Source organism: Halichoerus grypus, chromosome 2, assembly GCF_964656455.1.
Source record: "Halichoerus grypus chromosome 2, mHalGry1.hap1.1, whole genome shotgun sequence".
Lineage (NCBI taxonomy): Eukaryota > Metazoa > Chordata > Mammalia > Carnivora > Phocidae > Halichoerus > Halichoerus grypus.
The window spans coordinates 32,761,224-32,780,670 of NC_135713.1; the positions used below are offsets into that span (position 1 = coordinate 32,761,224).

The 19,447-nt window shown below is 37.3% G+C and overlaps 2 protein-coding genes across 6 annotated transcripts in view; both read left to right on the forward strand.

The window, feature by feature from the left end:
- The window catches only part of RIMOC1 (RAB7A interacting MON1-CCZ1 complex subunit 1), a 39,268-nt gene extending 24,034 nt beyond the window's left edge, over positions 1 to 15,234 (forward strand). The window contains exons 5-9 of one of the 2 annotated variants that reach the window (XM_036067262.2): positions 518 to 661; positions 3,819 to 3,950; positions 4,834 to 4,948; positions 9,891 to 10,086; positions 10,211 to 15,234. In XM_036067262.2, coding sequence (XP_035923155.1) covers positions 518 to 661; positions 3,819 to 3,950; positions 4,834 to 4,948; positions 9,891 to 10,086; positions 10,211 to 10,319 — 696 coding nt within the window. In that variant the 3' untranslated portion in view covers positions 10,320 to 15,234. Of the gene's footprint in view, positions 1 to 517; positions 662 to 3,818; positions 3,951 to 4,833; positions 4,949 to 9,890 lie in introns of both variants that reach the window. The other variant, XM_036067263.2, reaches the window with a different exon arrangement.
- A 3,438-nt stretch (positions 15,235 to 18,672) lies between these two features.
- Positions 18,673 to 19,447, forward strand: part of FBXO4 (F-box protein 4) — a 111,057-nt gene continuing 110,282 nt past the window's right edge. The window contains exon 1 of one of the 4 annotated variants that reach the window (XM_078066689.1): positions 18,673 to 18,941. In XM_078066689.1, the coding sequence (XP_077922815.1) occupies positions 18,753 to 18,941 (189 nt within the window). In that variant the 5' untranslated portion in view covers positions 18,673 to 18,752. The remainder of the gene's footprint in view (positions 18,942 to 19,447) is intronic. The other 3 variants (XM_078066691.1, XM_078066690.1, XM_036067259.2) reach the window with 3 other exon arrangements.

A 19,447-nucleotide genomic window follows, 5' to 3' on the forward strand; every position in this document is an offset into this window, starting at 1 on the left:
GATAATGCTGCCTTTATTGGGTGGCAGGATACATATCCTCCAAATGCTGGTTCTGCGTTTGAGGAAACAAATCCTTTGAAGATTCAATATATAAAACTAGAGGTATTGACCTTAAATTGATATAGCAAGCATTTAGAAAATGTTCAAGAAGTATATATGTGTAAATTGCAAAGGACATAAAAATTATATTTTTCATAATTATATGTGATTAGCTTATCTAAAGTCTCCATTTTATTTACTTACCTTTTTGGGAGAAGCAAGATCATTAATTCAATATTTTAGTAAAATACCTATGAAGTTTCCTATGAAGTCCATCTCAGATTATATTTTTCTATATATTTACAGATTCTATACATATACAGATTATATTTTTCTAGACATTTTTCCTACTTTTCAAATTTAAATATTGTGCTGGAAGATTTAACTGTCTAATAAAGCATCTATATATGTAAAGTTAAACTGTAAGAATTATTCATGTTTTTATGGATACTCTTTTTTTTTTTTCCTTTTACTTCAGGCTATTTTGGACATGACATATTTTGAGGAGAACAAACTAGTAGATGAAGATTTTCCTGAAGACTCTTCACAGAAAGTAAAAGAGCTGATCAGTTTTCTTTCAGAACCAGAAATTTTAGTTAAAGAAAATAATATGCATCCAAAAGTAAGTTTTGCACTCCTATAAATTATAATGAAATGGTGCTGATTCTTGCTGTATTGCTCTTCAGAGTCTGTAATTTTTCCTCTGGAATGTGTCTTTGTCTCTGTTTTAAATTAAGATTAAAGGAAGGATATATGAGAGTTTAACACTTCAGAACAACATCATAACTAAAGTATTACATATATGTTTCAGAATGTTTGCATGATGGAATTGTGTTGGAATTAATGGTGCCTGATCATTTTCTAAACACAGATTATTTACTGTTTCTGTTCCCTTTACTTTTGCAGGTACTGTTTTCTTGAAGGTCCCTAGTGATCTAATTACCACATCTCTTTTGTCCTTTTTACAGTTCTCATCCCCCTGGACATTTGTTGCCTTCCTTCCCATTGGTCACCTCATCCCTCTGAGGTCCTGCATGCTCCTCTTCATGTCTCAGAGCCTTGCTCTTGCTCTTTCCCAGGCATCTCCCTTCTCTCCCATCCTGGAAAGATAGGCCCTTGCCAAGGACATCTTCTTAATCCTCTGATCCTCTGTTCTGTCTTTGCTTTATAACTTGTTCACATGCTTTTTACTGTCCTCTCTGTTTAGATGATTCCAAGATTTTTATTTCTAGACCTGGCTACTCTTTCAAGCAAATAATTCTTCAGCTGCTGGCTCTTTTTACCTAGGTTTTTTTTTTCTCTGTGTGTTTATCAGGGGCTGCTAACTGTGGAAACACATAATCTCAAGTTTTAGATGGTACAACACAGTAAAAATTTGATTGATTGATTTTTTTTAGAGGGATAGAGAATGAAATCACAAAGGCCTCGTTTTAGGAAGCTTAACTCAGCGTCTGCCTTCGGCTCAGGTCGTGATCCCGGGGTCCTGGGATCAAGTTCAGAAGGAACCTGCTTCTCCCTCTCCCTGCCAATGCCCCTGCTTATTCTCTCTCTCTGTCAAATAAATAAATAAAAACTTAAAAAAAAAAAAAAAGGAAGCTTAACTCAGGAAGCAGCATTTTTTTTTTTTTAAAGATTTTATTTATTTATTTGACAGAGAGAGACACAGCGAGAGAGGGAACACAAGCAGGGGTGCGGAGAGGGAGAAGCAGGCCTCCTGCGGAACAGGGAGCCCGATGCGGGGCTCGATCCCCGGACCCTGGGATCATGACCTAAGCTGAAGGCAGACGCTTAACGACTGAGCCACCCAGGCGCCCCAGCAGCATTTTTTTTTAAGATTTTATTTATTTATTTGAGAGACAGAAAGAGTGCTTGTGCGCATGAGGGAGCTACAGTGGGGGGGAGGGGCAGAGGAAGAGGGACAAGCAGGCTCCCCACTGAGCAGGGAGCCTAATGCGGGGCTCCATCCCAGGGCCCTGGGATCATGACCTGAGCCGAAGGCAGACACTTAATGGACTGAGCCACCCAGGGGCTGCTAAAAGTTTGATTTATTAAAACTGTTTTTATATATATCTTCATTATTTTATTCTAGCAATAGTACAAATAAGTGTGATCTTGTTTCAAGTAACATTTCTGAAAAGTTATCCTTTTTTTAAAATTATTTTTTTATTGAAGTATCGTTGACATACAATGTCACATTAGTTTCAAGTGTACAAGATAGTGATTCAACAACTCTGTATGTTATGCTATGTTTATAAGTGTAGCTACATCTTACAAGGCTATTACAATACCATTGTACCTTTTTTTCCCCTGTGACTTAACTGATTCCATAACTGGAAGCCTGTACTCACCTTCACCCATTTTGCCCATCCCTCTGGCAACCATCAATTTGTTCTCTGTATTTATGAGTCTGATTCTGCTTTTTGTTTATTCATTTGTTCTTTAGATTTCACATGTAAGTGAAATCATATGGTATTTGTCTTTCTTTGTGAGTCTTATTTCACTTAGTATGAGATACTGTCTAAGTCTATCCATGTTGTCACAAATGGCAAGATTTCATTCTTTTTTATGGCTGAATAATAATCCTTTGTATATATACACCACATCTTTACCCACTTATTTATTGATGGACATTTGGGTTGCTTCCATATCTTGACTATTGTAAATAATGCTGCAATAAACATAGGGGTGCGTGTATTGTTTCAAATTAGTCTTTGTTTTGGGTAAATACCCACTAGTGGAATTACGCACTAGTGGATCCACTACTGGATCATATGGTACTTCTATTTTTAATTTTTTGAGGAACCTCCGAATTGTTTTCTACAGTGGCTGCACCAATTTACATTCCTACCTACAGTGTATGATGGTTCCTTTTTCTCCAAATCCTTACTAACACTTGTTATTTCTTATCTTTTTGATTCTAGCCATTCTGACAGGTGCAAGGTGATATCTCGTTGTTTTGCTTTGCATTTCCCTGATGATTAGTGATGTTGAGCATCTTTTCAAATGTTCTTTGGCCATCTTTGTCGTCTTTTGAAAAGTATCTATTCAGGTCCTCTGTTCACTTTTTGATTGTATTATTTGGGGTTTTTTGGTGTTAAGTTGTAGAAGTTCTTTATGTGTTTTGGATATTAACCCCTTATCAGATATATCATTTGCACATACCTTCTCCCATTCAGTAGGTTGCATTTTCATTTTGGTGATGGTTTCCTTTGCTGTGCAGAAGCTTTTTATTTTGGTGTAGTCTCTGTAGTTTATCTTTGCTTTTGTTTCCCTTGCCTCAGGAGACATACCTGGAAAAGTGTTGCTAAGACCAATATCAGAGAAATTCCTATGTTTTCTTCTAGGAGTTTTATGGTTTTAGGTCTTACATTTGGATCTTTAATCCATTTTGAGTTTATTTTTGTTTATGGTGTAAGAAAGTAGTCCATTTGCATTCTTTTGCATGTAGCTGTCCAGTTTTCCCACACCACTTATTGAATGAAAAGTTATCTTTTTAATCAGATTATGAAAAACTTATATTTTAGATATATTAGAATTGGCTACTAAAATACTGAAACGTTATTTTCTAAAAAATTGTAAATTGGAGTAGTTATTTTAATTTTCATGTAGCAATAGATTTCTATACTTCTGATTCAAAGTAAGGCATTCATGTGTAAGTAGCTAAGTAAAGGGCAAATTTTGTGAAATGAAAGTGTTTTGAATTGCTCAATATTTTGAAATTAATTTTGATTTTTACAGATGCAAGGTTTCTTTTTTTAGCTATGTCTTTGTTGTTTCAGCCCTGCGATTTGCTTGGGGATGAACTCCTAGAATGTCTCTCTTGGAGACGGGGAGCCCTACTTTATATGTATTGTCATTCTCTGACCAAAAGGAGAGAGTGGCTCACAAGAAAATCCAGTTTGCTTAAAAAGGTAAAAGGGCATTCCTTATACATTTTTGATCATTGACATTTATAGGTTTCAAAAAGCTGTCCTTGATGTAGTAAGAAAAGTAGTGGAGTCAACAGTCTGGGTTTACATTCCAGCTCTTTTACTTGCTAGCTATGTATTCTTAAACAAATTGGAATTATTGTGAAGATTAAATAAGATAACATGTGAAAGCCTTTGTAAACTGGTAAATTCTATGCTTTTTTTAAGTTTTGAATTTTTATTTTTTAAAATACAAGCTAGACAGTCTTTATTAATTTCTAAGCATATTTTTGGCCTGAAGAGAACAAACTTGGTTGTGAGCCTGTCTCTGTCAGCAGATCACTCATAAAGACCATCATGACCCTGCTGCTAGAACATTGTAGCCCTCTGATTCATCTTGACTCTGTAAATTAGTAAATCTTAGTGTTAAGTATCACTAAGGAGTCTAACTTGAGTTGATTGTACACATGGTTTATGTGGGCCTGGAAGTGAGAGGTCACACTTGATATAAAAGCTTGATCATACTATTTCTAAATTGTAATAAGTGCATACATATTTTAATAAATTGTTACTGAACTCATCTTTATTATCTTTATCCTTTTCTTCCTCTGATAACATTTTTGACAAGTACATTACTGAATTGTGTTCTTGGTTAATTTTTTTTCCCCCCATACGTTTTTGCTAATTGGAGCATTTGGAAGGTTACATTTATAAAAGTTTTGGGGGGGGGGTGGGTCCTTCTACCATTGTAATATAATAACCATAAGATATATCTACACATTAGCCAATTTTCTCTTGAGTAAAGAATGGGGAAAAAATTAACATTTGAAGTTTCTACAGTTCTGTATTTAATATTTGCAATTCTTTGGCTTTGACTTTCATTTAGTACCTTATTGATGGAATCAGTTACTTGCTACAGATGCTAAATTATCGGTGTCCTCTCCAGTTAAATGAAGGAGTTTCTTTCCAAGATTTAGACACAGCTAAACTACTGAGTGAAGGTAATGTGATCTCTTTTTGAAGTTTTCTGTTTTAAAGGTTTTTAAAAAATTTTAAGTTTATTAGACGTAACTCTGATTTAAATGAATTTCAAGTTATATACCAAAAAATAATAAAAGGGCTTTTAAAAAATTTAAATGTCTTCTCATGTAACACAGAAAAATACTGCTAATCTCTTTATAGCAATTTTGGGAGAATTATATATCATGTTGCTCTTTCACATAAAAACGGTCTGGAGCTGGTTATGGTGGCTCCAAGGCATCATCAGGTTCCTACGTTTTTCCTCCATCCTCTTCAGAACTACAGCCTACAGCCTCAGAGGGAGGCACTTTATATAGACTAGCATGTAAATAGCACTTCCCAGAGTTGTGCAGCATGAATCTCCATTGAGGATACTGCATTCTCAGTGTCTTAGAATGCTTTTGGAGCTCCTTTCATCTCACTTATGTTTCAGTCTATAGGAATGGCAAAAGGATGTTTCTTTCAGCCAAATCTAAAAGAGCAACCTTCTTAGAAGTTTCTGACACTAAAAATTCCACCTACATTTCACTGGCAAGAATTTAACTTCATACAGGTACAAGGGAACTTGGGATGTACAGAATAGCCCTTTACCTGATACATTGCCATCCCAAATAAAATTGTCTCTTAACTAAGAAAGAAGGGAAGAACGAGTATCAGGTGGCAACTGTTAGTTCTTGTCATAAATATCTATGCACTTAAAAATGTTAGGAACTGGGGGCACCTGAGTGGCTCAGTCGTTAAGCGTCTGCCTTTGGCTCAGGTCATGATCCCAGAGTCCTGGGATTGAGCCCCGCATTGGGCTCCCTGCTCAGCGGGAAGCCTGCTTCTCTCCCTGCTTGTGTTCCCACTCTCGCTGTCTCTCTCTCTGTCAAATAAATCAATAAAAAAATCTTTTAAAAAAAAAAATGTTAGGAACTGGATGAATATAGAGCATCATTTGGGGTTTAGATTGAGGTGTGGGAGGGAAGAACCACTTATTTTTACCATCTTTTTGTAAGTGGAGGAACTGAGGTCCTGATAAGCCAGATGACCTGTTAAAGGTCACATACCTGGCAAGTGACCTTCGATTATATGCGTAAACTTTGTTTTATACTTCATCTGAAGATTTGAAATTATACTTCATCTGAAATCAAATTTGGAGAAGAAGAAGAAAACTTAGGGAAAATTTTGTAGTTTAATTTTATAAGTATTTTAATTATTTTTCTTTGTTAGCTTCTCTAGACTTTTCCATTTTATTTGAAAACATTGCTTAGAAAAAACAGCATGATTTAAGTGTCATTAACAGGTGACTGACTACTGAAAGTTACTACTTTCAGTTAATTCAGGCAAGTAGCTTGTCCTAAAAATTGTGAATACCAAGTGCCATTCCAGTGGGCCTGATATTTTGACAAACATGGAGTATTTTGACTTATTTGTAGGAAGTATTTATTTCAGATAACTAATAAAGTGATTAGCTGCATTGAGAATGGCCTTTCTAAAATCTCACCCACCCACATGGATTGATACAAAAGAAAAAGCAGGGATGGGCACCAAAGCCTATTTAGAACCAAAGAAAGTAGGAAGATCAGCAATTTCCCTTATTCTCCTATTTCTAGTCATAGGGTAGGATACTTTTATGGCCTGGAATTTTCTCTAGGATATTTGTGGTATTGGTGTCTTCTCTTAAATCATAATTTGATTGCACTAGCCCCTAGCTTCCACTACTTCTTCCAACAGGACAATCAAAATGGACAGATCTTCTTTCCAAGAAAAAAGAACACATCTGCTCCCTAGCACTTTTGCCACAGGGCTAGATCCTCTTCTGGTGTTAGTTTCTTGTTCTCATCTAAAGCAGTTTGCTCTTCCCTACTTCTTCTCTCTCAAGATGTAGATTAGAAGCCCGCAAGCCTATTTTTCATAGGCTGAATTCCTCCTGAGACCCCATTAGAGAGGGGGAAGCATAATTCTGAATTATCCTTAATATTAATTTAAAAAGTTCTATATGAATTATCAAAATATTTTTGTGGCCAGATGTTAATAATAATTTACCCAACTTTAGGTAAAACTCAAAGCAGTGTATACTTAGTATGATTGTTATTTTTTTTTCCAAGGTGAGAATCATTTTGTCGTTCTCTGAACATTACTTATATGCCATTACATTTTCAGCTTTTAAAAATTACCAAATAATGTCTTCAGTAAGCCTCTTTATGTCATTTCTGAGCCTCATTCTTCTGTGGGCCCTTATAGAAATAGCCTTGTCAGAATAATCCTGGACTCAAGTGGGTTAAATCAAAGTACTATTGAGCTTTGCACACCCTTGGTTTATGACCTTTTTTATACCATTGAGGACCTACCCTGCTGCCTTCTCAGCAGCATTTTGGCTCATAGCTTAACCCAGGACCTGGATTCTAGATCCCCAAAAGGAGCAGCTCTGAACTAACATCACTAATTGCCTAGGTAGCTTGTTAAAAATTAACAGATTTCCGTGTACCACCTGTAGGGGTCAGTTCGATATATGGAGTCTGGTAATCTGTTTTTAATAAGCTCCCATATTATGACGCAGCCAGATTTTAGAATCACTGTTCCTAGTGGATATCAATCTGGCCACTTTTTTTTTTTTTCCCCTGTGGATGTCCTCTTTCTGCCCTCATTCTCACTTCATGGGTTATTCTCCCCCTTCCTACCTGCACCCCCCATTATCACATATGTTTCACCAAGTGCACTGATTTGCATAGTGCAGAGTGGAATATTTTATTGAAAACTATGCAGACCATTAAGAGAAAGAATATCAAGGAAAGTTCATAGCAGCAAAAAGACTATATAGCTAGAGAGTAGTAGAATCCTTGGGGAAGTTGAAAGGGAGAAGGTGCCTAATTTACATTGTTCATCTCTTCTGTTGATACTTAATTGCAGTAGTTTAGCATAGTCTCTGGATCAGCAGCATCACCCTAAGTGCTAGGACTTTGTGAAAAATGTAGATTCACAGACTCTACCCCATACTCGAATCTGAATCTCTAGAGTTGGGGGTGCAGCAATCAACATGTTAGCGTGTCCAGGTAATCCTAAAGTAGGCTCAAGTTTGAGAACCACTCTTTAGCATATAGCCATTCATTCTCTCTAGTAACATTTTCCCACAGGATATCTGTGTCCCCTGTTCAGCAATCACTCCTTGTCAGTATAAAGACCGAGGCTTAGACTTGGGCACAAGTTGGATCCCAGATGTCCCCTAGGTAAACACTCCTCTCACCCTTCCCAAGTGGCTTCACTTTGTGGGATATATTTCTGCTCCTCCTCCCAAAGCTCTAGCCTGCTTAAAAGTTCATCCTTCTCTCCATTTCTGTTTCTTTTTATTCCCCTCCACCATTCTTTTTAGGAATAACTAGACAGGGTATAGGATCACAAAAATAAAAAGGATATGCATTCAACAAAATGCCATATCTAATACAAAATATAATTCTGAGTAACATCTAATGCTATAACCAGCTTCTTCTCTGAGGTTTATGATTTTTAAACTAAAAGAATAGTGAAAAATTATATTTATTAATATTTATATATTATGTTTATAACAATACTTTATACTTATATATGTACATAACACTTTCATAATACATATATAATGTTTTATTCATAGAAAGCATAATTAATGTAGTGTAGCCTATCATTTGCATGAATGCAGGTCTCAGATTCTGCTCTTAAGTGACTTTTTTATTGATGGTTTAATGAGTCATCTCTCCTGTAAAACCTGTTCTTTCTCTTGGTGGTACTAGAACCTGAATTTGAGGTGAAGTGAAGGAGATAACTGTAGGGACAAATTCTGACACTATATAAAAAGCTTGCAGTAGATTCAAGACAATAGAAACTATGATAGATTTGAAAGTTGGATTTTTCTTTTATTTGTATATCTCTAATACCATCATAGTCATTTCTGATGAGCCATATTAAGTGAGCAGCTGAGATTATGATACTCATTGATTTGAGGTAAACTTTTCTAATCATATATTAAAATAAATCATTTATTTGTATTCTAGTGGCTTCAAGAAGTTAAATAATCATGTATCTTAATAGCATTTTATGGTTTCTAAAACTTTTATATATTTTTATTTATGTATTCCTTAAGACAACTTCATAAAATAAGAGGTTGTATGGAATGCTCATTTTTCAGATTTGCAAACCTAGGCTCAAAGTTGCCCAAAATCATAGTCAATAATTTATACCCAGATCTTTTGATTCTAGGTCTATATGTCTGTCTACCAAATTAATATATTTAGTGTGCCATAAATATTTAATTATATAATTACTTTATTTCATAACAAGAATGCTTTTAACTCTTGATGACAATCCTACATTGTATTCCTTTTTTTCTGGGAATATAAAGCATCTTGGTTATAATTTAACATCTTTCATAATTTAGAATTATATGGCCTCCTCGGGTCATATTTATGTATGATAATTTCTGTAGACTCAGAAATACAGGAGGTGTAGAATACTGGAACTGTATCACTGATCCTAGAATATACCCCAAAATAAAAGTTGGGTTCATGAGATTCAAGGAGTCTCTGAATACTCTAAAATTGTATGGAGAATTTGAGGTGTATATTCCGGGAGAGGTTCCATTGATTATATTAGCATCTCAAAGAGGTCCTGAAGAGAATTGCAAAAAAGTTAAGAACACAGTGGCCTAAATAATTATTAAAAAAAAATTCTCTGACAGTACTCTGTTTTTTTGGGGGATGAGGGTGATGGACCTCTTTTATAGGTAAAATAGAGATAGAAATGCCAGTTACATGAAGAACGTATTAGTGATGATTCGGCTTTTCTAGTGTAACTGTTAAGTGAGAAGGAAAAATGCTTAATGACATAAAAGGAATTTATTAGAGTTTAAATAGCCAGGTTTTCTTTTTAAACATTTAAATTCTAATTTCTCAACCTAAATGATTTTCCCAGGAATATTTAGTGACATTCATTTGCTGGCTATGATGTACAGTGGAGAAATGTGTTACTGGGGATTGAAGCATTGTGCAGATCAACAGCCAGAAAATCACGAAGTGGATTCTGGTGTTTCTGGAGTTTCTGGAGCAAGCTACACGACACAAAAAGAACCCTTGGATTTCCGAGAAGTAGGAGAAAAAATTTTGAAAAAGTATGTATCTGTGTGTGAAGGACCCCTGAAAGAACAAGAATGGAATACAACAAATGCAAAACAAATTTTAAACTTCTTTCAGCATCACACTAACCAGTAAGTTCATCTGTTCCTTTTCAAACAGGAAAACAAAACAACCCATGAAATGGAAAAGTTCCAGAAAAGAAGACATATTGACACTGTTTAAGAATGTTACACTACATAAAGATATCCAGCCTGGTTACCTATTTTAATGCCATCGCCATTTTTCATTATATGTTTTTAAATCTATGAAAGAACGATTCTTTAATTTCTAAGATGGCATGTATGTTATTCTAACTCAGCCTGAACTGCAGATATTCTATAACTAATACTAAGTAGGAATCGAGTTTAGCTTTACAAGTTTTTTTTTTTATTAGGTTTTTTTTATTGTGACATAAAACTGACAATTTTAAATATCTTTAGGTTATTTTTAAATCTATCTTGAAGTTTACTATGCTTCAGAGATTAAAATCAAGTCACCTTATTGCTTTAGATATATGCTAAGGATATAAAAATTGGCAAAGTAAAAAATTACAACTAGTATTCAGACTCCATTTCCAGAATAAGATAATGAAAGATGCCACAAAAGAAATATTTCATTTTTGTTTTACCATTACTCATGGCATTTATAATTTTTATGCTTTTGGGCATTTTATAAAAATTTTCAAGTGATTTTCCTATTTTGTTTAAAAAAAATGGATGGTTTATCAAATGAAACCAAGTTAGGTTAGTCCATCATTAGCTCATATGTGTTTAGAGTGCACCTTTTCATATGTATTGAAATTTTACTATTTTTGTCTTTAATAGTAGAGATGAGTGATAAAGGCCAGAGAACCTGACTTGCTATCTTGCTTACAGTATTTCTGTCTACCTCAGCTCCTGTTGTCATGTTGGGATGATCTAATAACTTGCTGATATCCTTGACTTCTGCACCAGTGACTTCATCACATTCCAGGAACTTACTCCCATGGCTACACCTTGAATGAATATCACCATCTTGAGTTTCTCTTTCTGAAATCTTAAATTTCAGTAATTGATGACAATTCACATCTTTCCACCTTTGCACTTCCTCATTTTTACTAATTTTTCTTTCTCCTTTATTTCTATTCTGTCTCTTTAGCTTCTTCACAGCCCTTTTCTCTTGACTGTTCCTCTTTCTCCTAAACCATCAGCCCCTTTCAGATTTTCTTCCTTCCCTATCCAGCCTCAGCCTTATATGGGACACCAGATGAAGTGTTCTCCACAGTCCCTTCAAGTCCATTGTCCCATTGTCCTTCAGTCTAACCATTCTGCAAGTATCAGCATTGAATTAATCCTGTCACCCACCTTTTCTGGAACGCTGCATCCCATGTGAAGTACATGCAGCCCTTCAGAGTGTAATCCCTGTAAGTGTCTCACCTTCAACTTTAGGAGAGCCCTCAATATAAGCCTTTTGTTTGTTTCTGGTGTTGCTCCTCTCCTTTTTCTATGGCAGCTAATCTAAACCTCTCACTTTCCTCATGAGGTCCTCTGTCCCCTCCCCTAGCATATGGCTCTTGGTCCTATCTTACAGAAAATTGAGACTATGAGGACTTAAACTTCTATTTCCCAGCTTTGCCCTACTCATTTTCCCCATTTTTTACTTTATTTTATTTTGTTAATCACCATACATCATTAGTTTTTGATGTAGTGTTCCATGATTCATTGTTTGCGTATAACACCCAGTGCTCCATTCAGTTCGTGACCTCTTTAATACCCATCACCAGGCTAACCCATCCCCTCACCCCCTCCCCTCTAGAACCCTCAGTTTGTTTCTCAGAGTCCATAGTCTGTCATGGTTCGTCTCCCCTTCCGATTGCCCCCCTTCATTTTTCCCTTCCTACTATCTTTTTTTTTATCACATAATGTATTATTTGCTTCAGAGTTACAGATCTGTGATTCAACAGTCTTGCACAATTCACAGCGCTCACCATAGCACATACCCTCCCCAATGTCTATCACCCAGCCACCCCATCCCTCCCACCCCCCACCGCTTCAGCAACCCTCAGTTTGTTTCCTGAGATTAAGAATTCCTCATATCAGTGAGATCATATGATACATGTCTTTCTCTGATTGACTTACTTCTCTCAGCATAATACCCTCCAGTTCCATCCAAGTCATTGCAAATGGCAAGGTTTCATTCCTTTTGATGGCTGCATAACATTCCATTATATATATACACCACATCTTTTTTATCCATTCATCTGTTGATGGACAGCTTGGCTCTTTCCATAGTTTGGCTATTGTGGACATTGCTGCTATAAACATCGGGGTGCACATTTTCCCCATTTTTAGAACGAAAGAGGTTGCCTGCTCCCTGTTGAAAGCCAGTCTCTGCCTTTCCTCATTTCCCCTGGGGCTTCTTTTTTTTTCTGCCTACCCTTTAGGTGTTATTCTTCCCTGGAGGTCTATCCTTTTTCTCTTTATCCTCTTCTCCCCCTTTTCCTTTCTTCTTTCTTTCTCTCTCTCTTTTTTACTTACTCTTAGGTGATGTCATTCATAGCCATGGCTGCTTCTGACACCTATAATGTTAAGCTGACTTCTAGCCTTGCAACTTGAATCCCAGCTTCTGCTCTCTGAGCCTTCTTTCTAACTGCCTATTAAATGTCTTCACTTAGATAATTTTAGTAATTTTAAATTCAATATGTCCAAATAACTAACCCTTATCTTTCGTCTAAAATCTTTTTTTGGTTCATGTTTTGGTTGTTTCGATCTTTCACAGTGCAGGGCAACAAAGAGTGCCATAATCTAGTTTCTGTCTACCTTCCCTGTTTTATCTCTGCAATGCATCCTGTGTAATCATGTTCTAGTCTAGTGTTCCTCAAACATTAAAAACCCAGGCTCCTTTTTGATAAACATTCTGATAGAGCCTCTTGGTATAAGGAAAATCTCTCCCTATCTCTGCCCCTGTCTCCTTGCTTAACCTTACACAACTAAGATTTTTATTTAATATAGCTTTTTAACAAGTTTTACTATAAACATACCTTTTGTGTTTGCTAAGTATAAAGATTTAAATCATTTTTAGTATGGTTTTAGAACCACAGACTGCCCTCCCCCACCCCTTTTGGAGCATCATGATCAATTGCAAGTACTTTGGTTCCTTTCCTGACATGCTATGTGTTTTTTCCCCTCAGTAGTCTTTGAAGATCTCATTACTTCTGCCCTTCTTTGTGGCCAAGTGAATACCTACTTATCCTTTGGGACTCAGCTCCAGTGACACTGTATCCCTAAGGCTTTTTCCAGCCCTTTCCACTCAAAGTTAGATGTTCCTTTGCTTCTGCTCCCTTAATCTTCCCTCTCATGTTATCAAACAGGTAACACTGCTTTATGGTTCTTTATGAGTTGGTGAACTCCATATTTAAAAAAAAATTTATCTTTATACATTGTGCTTAATAAATAGTAAGCCCTTAGTAATTTTTTTTTTTAAATTAATAAGAGACATGGTTCTTAAGTGCAGAACTCTGCACAAAAGGGTTGCTGCTATTGGATTCCAAACTGCCATGCCCTCTATACCAGTGGTAGACAAGGCAAATAAGGAATTACTCCTCAGAGGAGTTAAGTATTATATAGATTTGGAACCTGAGAAAACCATAACTTTCTCTTCAGAAATGGGAACTTCCGTTTTGCCTTCATGACCCTTGTGAACTACTTGGGTCCCTCACTGTTTGGTATAGTTCTGAGGGTGCTACTGGGTGCTCTTTGTACTTTTCCATCCCCCACACAATTGGAGAGTAATTTGTAGACCATAACAGTTATAATGATCTTTACTCTGGTGTATTACAAAACATGGAACAACAGATTTTTTTTTATGTATGTGTTAAAGCCTATGTAAATTCTATTTCATTTAGAATGAAGTGTCTTCAAGATAACAAATACTCTACATAAGGAAAGCAGTATAATTCCCTCATTAACAATTATTATGTGCCTACTACATGCCAGGTTTCATCTTAGGCATTGATGATATAGCTTTGTAAAACACCATTTTTTGGAGTTTATATTCTAGTGGAGGAAGTTACCACATTTTTAAAAAATAAATTTACAGTGTATTAAGTGGTTAGCGCTATAAAGAATAAAGCAGGGTAAAGTGCTTGTTATAATCTGGAAAGTAGTGCTATTTTATTTATGGTGGTTGGGCAGGCATTAGTGTTTTCAAATTTTATCCATTTGGTTAAATGCCTTGCACATTCAGTACATTCATAAAGTTTCTTTCTTATGGAAGTTCTGATACAGAATTAAGGAATGAGTCATTACTTAAGACCTTTTTACTTTGATTACATTTAAGGTCTTTTCTGCAGTGTGGGCTTTACTCATGAGTGAGTGATAACCTAAAGGCCTTGCTGTGTTTATTACACTGGGGGTTTCTCTACATTGAGTTCTTGAATGGTTACGAAAACTTAAACTCTGTTAAAGGATTTTTTCATAATCCTTACATTTGTGTGGTTCTTCCCCAATGCGATTTTTTCTTTTTATTTTAATGTTAAGTAGGCTTTGAAACTTAAAGGCCTATCTGCTTTGTGGCATTTATAGGGTTTCTGGCTACTGTGAATTGTGTGATGTTGATTAAGGTGTAAATCATGACAAGACTTTCCCTCATTCCTTTGCATACAGTAGAGTGAGGTGAGAGTTATGGCTAAAACCCTGCAATAAAATTACATTCCAACTTTTACACTCCCACTGTGGATTCTATGATGTTCCTTAATGTGGGAACTGTGTCTGATGGTATTCTCAGATTTATTTTAATGGCATTTTTAAAAACCCACAACTGGATGACATCCTAGTTTTGGATTGCTTGTCACTTTTCTCTTGCCATCTTCCAGGGCTCCATTTCTGATTCTAATAAGAATACCTTATCTGCAACAGAATCCAGGATTCTGTAGTTCTCTAGTGTCACTTCCTTGTATTATTTTTAACACAGTATGAGATAATATGTTATTGGAAGTATTATATTAAAATACATTTAATGTATCTGCAATTAAAGTATGTGTTATGTATTCATCCTGGTGTTCTTTACTGTTTTTCCTTTTCCTACTTCTAATGGAGATTTCCAAGTAAAATGTTTTGGAGCATATAAAATTTTTTTTTTTTAATAAAACCATAATCCCATATTTATATCTTGTTCATTTTCTTTTATATCTGAGTGTTGTATCAGAATGAAAACCTTAATTGTCTCAGTTTACTACTGACATCTGAATATTATTTCTTATGGTTCTAATAACTTTCAGACAGGGTAGTATAGTGGTTAGGAATATGGGCTCTGGAACCAGAGATCTGAGGTTGAATACTAGCCCTGTCATTTTCCTAGCTGTGTGACTCCACATAAATTATTTAACCTTTCTGCACCTTAATATCCTATTATTTAACAAAGGAATAATAATAGTACCTACCTAACAGGTTATTGACGATTAAATGAATTAATGTTCAAACTGCTTAATTCAATTGAATTAATTCTTGGGATGCTTAGCACATCCTAAGAGCTCAAAAGAGTTATTATTTTCCTTAAGTCTAGTTCTATATATCAGTTCATCATGCTGAAAAATATTACTCATCAGCCAGAATAATTGAGTGACAATGTGGATGTGTGTATTAGGTAGAGATGGTGATGGAACAAGACTGAGAAATTGGTAACTTGAATGAACTAGTGGATACCTGGGATTCCATTACATTATTAACTCTCCTATACATGTTAAAAATTTTCATAATAAAAAAATTATAACTCATACATTTATAAATGTTCACACTTCTTTGTAAAAGCTGAGAACCATTTCAGTACTTTATACTTGAATTGAAACACATTTTTTTCTTGTGCTAGTTCTTTCTTGCTCCTAGAGAGGGAGAAGAAATGCCATATGGTTAATTAATTCGTGATTCTTTTTCTTGTCTGAACAGCCTCACAGAAGTAAGCTTCAATTGGATTAGTTATTGGCCATTAGCAACAGCATGCAAGAAAAATAACGAAACTTTAAATTCAGATCTCATGGAACCTCAGTGTCAGGCTTTATTGGATTTCTGTTATTTGACATTTAGATCCCCAGATACTTAGGAAGTGTAGATTCAAGCCAGTAAGTACTGTGTTCACTATTAAGCATTAAGCACTCTGCTTAATATATATGAAGGGACAGTGTGTGCGAGATGTGTATGTATATTATGTTAAATATAATTATGTATTTATTTATATGCATACACACAACTTACATATATGTTCCCTGTAGCCTATCATGATCCTTATAGACAGTAATAGCTTTATGAAGCTTTATGAAGTTGCTGATCCTTTAGTCTTGAAGACTAAAAATGGGGGGATTAATTTTTCAACAGGTGATTTGGGTTATCTGTGAGAGACTGTTTTGACTAAGAGAGTCAACTAAACTAAAGAGGGACTAAATGAGATAATAAAACTATGGACAGAGGTTGAGTGTGAAATTTAGAATTTCCATATTTAATATCTTCACAAAAAGAAAGGATAATTGCAGGTTCTGGATATTGTAAGCAACTACTGGTTGACAATGAGTTTAAACCAGATTATGTAGAGATCTATTATATCCATTCTCAAGAATGGAATTTTAAAGCCACTGGATTATTTTGAATGTATTTTTCTTGTTGCATGGTATAACCAATAATGCTGTCTTGCTCTTTATTGAATAATCCTAGAGACTTAAAATTTTATATTTATAACCTTAGAATGAAATATTCCTTTAAGGAACAGAGCTCTAGTTTTTGAGCAGAGTATTCTTTGGATTATATTGAGGTAATCTATTTGAAAATGAATGACACATAGTACTAAGTAAGTATTTGTGTCTGTCTTACCAGTAGAGACTATACCCAGTTCAAAATAATAGGTTACCTTTGTTGAAAAGAAAACTACAGGCCCCAAATGGAATCACTTATTTTAAGGGCCTCACTACAGCAAACCCAAGACTTCATACCTAACCTAACTGCAGTTTCAGCCCTCTCAGGAAAGTAACTTTTTTTTTTTTTAAAGTAGGCTCCATGCCCAGCATGGAGCCCAACCCCAAGACCCTGAGATCAAGACCTGAGCTGAAATCAAGTCCCAGGCTTAGTCAACCTACCCACCCAGGCACCTCAAGAAAGTACCCTTCAACATGGAATTCCTGGTTAGGCACGAGGAAATTTACTGATAGACCTCTCCCATTCCCCTTAGGAGGATGACTTTGTCTACAATAGTGTACTTTTTGCCAATAATTTCCTTTTTTCCCATTCCTTTCTGCCTTTAAAGATTTAATTTTTTTTAAAGATTTTATTTATTTATTTGACAGAGAGAGAGCACAAGTAGGCAGAGTGACAGGCAGATGGAGAGGGAGAAACAGGCTCTCCGCTGAGCAGGGAGCCGGATGTGGGGCTCGATCCTAAGACCCCAGGATCATGACCTGAGCTGAAAGCAGCCGCTTAACGGACTGAGCCACCCAGGCGCCCCTAAAGATTTAATTTTTTTAAAGAAATATCTACACCCAATGTGGGGCTGAACTTAAAACCCTGAGATCAAAAGTCGCATGCTCCACCAACTGAATCAGCCAAGTGCCCCCATTTTCTGCCTTTATTTTCAATTTTTAAAAAAGATTTATTTATTTGGGGGAGGGCGTGTGGCAGAGAGAGAAGGAGAAAGAAACCCAAGCAGACTCTACTCTCACACTGATCCTGAGTTCAGGACCCTGTGATCACAACCTCCGCCCAAGGCAGGAATAGGAACCTTAACCCATTGCGCTACCCAGGTGACCCTCTAGCTTTAAAAATCTTTCTTGTCCTGCAGCTCAATGGAGCTCCTTTTCATTTGCGAGACGGATGCTTCCAGATTTATGAATTGCTTAATAAAGCCAATTTGATCTTTTACATTACTCAATTTTTTGTTTTTAAATATCTTTTAATGTGGGCTATAGCATAGTTTCTTAAAGCCTTTTCAAAATGAGGCTGGACAAAGTGAGTAAAATGGATAACTGTAATGACAGATTAATAAACTAGCAGGATTTCAGCAGTACCATACCTGGTTTCTCCTCTTATTCTAGCCCTATTTTGCTGCCCTTTTATGGGATGCCTACGTTCGGGAATTTTTAAATGTACCTAAAATTATAGAGAGAATATAGACTCCTCACCTTGGCATGAGGTCCTTCGTCATTGGGCCCCTGGCCACCTCCCTGGTCCATTTTTGCTAATTCCCAAGAAAACAGTAAATCGGAGACTAAAAAACAATCAAAAAACTGCACACCCAGCACAGTGGTGCTGAGAAAGGAAGCAACTGGCTATTAAGCCTAAGGTAGCGGAAGAGGGCCAGCTACCGAATAAGTAGGGGCCACCTAGGCCCAGACGAAGTGGAAATGGGTCCCAGACAGAACGACTTTGGGAGAAGTAACGAAATTTTATAAAGGGGTGGGAGATTTCACGTGAGCGGGTGAGGTTCGCGGGCTTGAGGCCTGAAGTGAATGGGGCAGTTTCTTGGCGGGAGCCTCAAGCTCGGTTGGAGACAACACACGTGATTGGGCCACCTCTCCGTTCCCTTCCAGGTCCCGAGGCTGTGCGCGGGCAGACGTGGAAGGAGAGAGGCGCGGGGCGGGAGGCGGGCCGCGGGGAGCGGAGAGCGCGCGTGACTCTGCGGCGCGTCACGTGAGGCGCCGGCGGCCATGGCGGGAAGCGAGCCACGCAGCGGAGGCAGCTCCCCTCAGCCGCACCACAGCGACTGGAGCCGGCTAGAGGCCGCCATCCTCAGCGGCTGGAGGAACTTCTGGCAGTCGGTGGGCAAAGAGAGGGCAGCGCCGAGGGCCCCTCAAGAGGAGGCGGGTGAGGAGGCTAGTACCCTGACGCGGCTGCCGGTGAGTGGCGGCCACCGGCTGCGGAGGACCGAGGGGCCGCGCTGGGAGGGGCACCCCGCACCGGCGGCCTCAGGGCCTCAGCGCGCCCAGGTCTGTGTCTGCCGCAGTCTTGCGGCCATTCCGGGCAGTGTCGTCCCCTGGGAACAACAGTTGACCAGAAACGCCGAGGCGTTGCCTTTAGTGCTCGAAGACGGACCGAAAGTCGAGACGCACCATCAGGGGCGCCCTGGTAACCGGCCAGGTCACCCTCAGGTCTTCTACCCCCCAAAACAAGTTTTGGCCCTAGAACACCCCGAACGTAAGGTTAAGGAAATGAGACCATTGCAGACTTTCTGGTTAGGCTGGGAAAGCCTTCAGCGACCGTGTGCTCAGCGCCTTTCATCTCAGGTTCAATGTACCAAAACACTGCGAGGAAATCATGGCAATTCTCTTAGTGTGTGTTTGAAGTCCCAAAACTCACACTTAACTGACAATGACTAAGAAGTGCCTCAAGTTACAACAGGCCA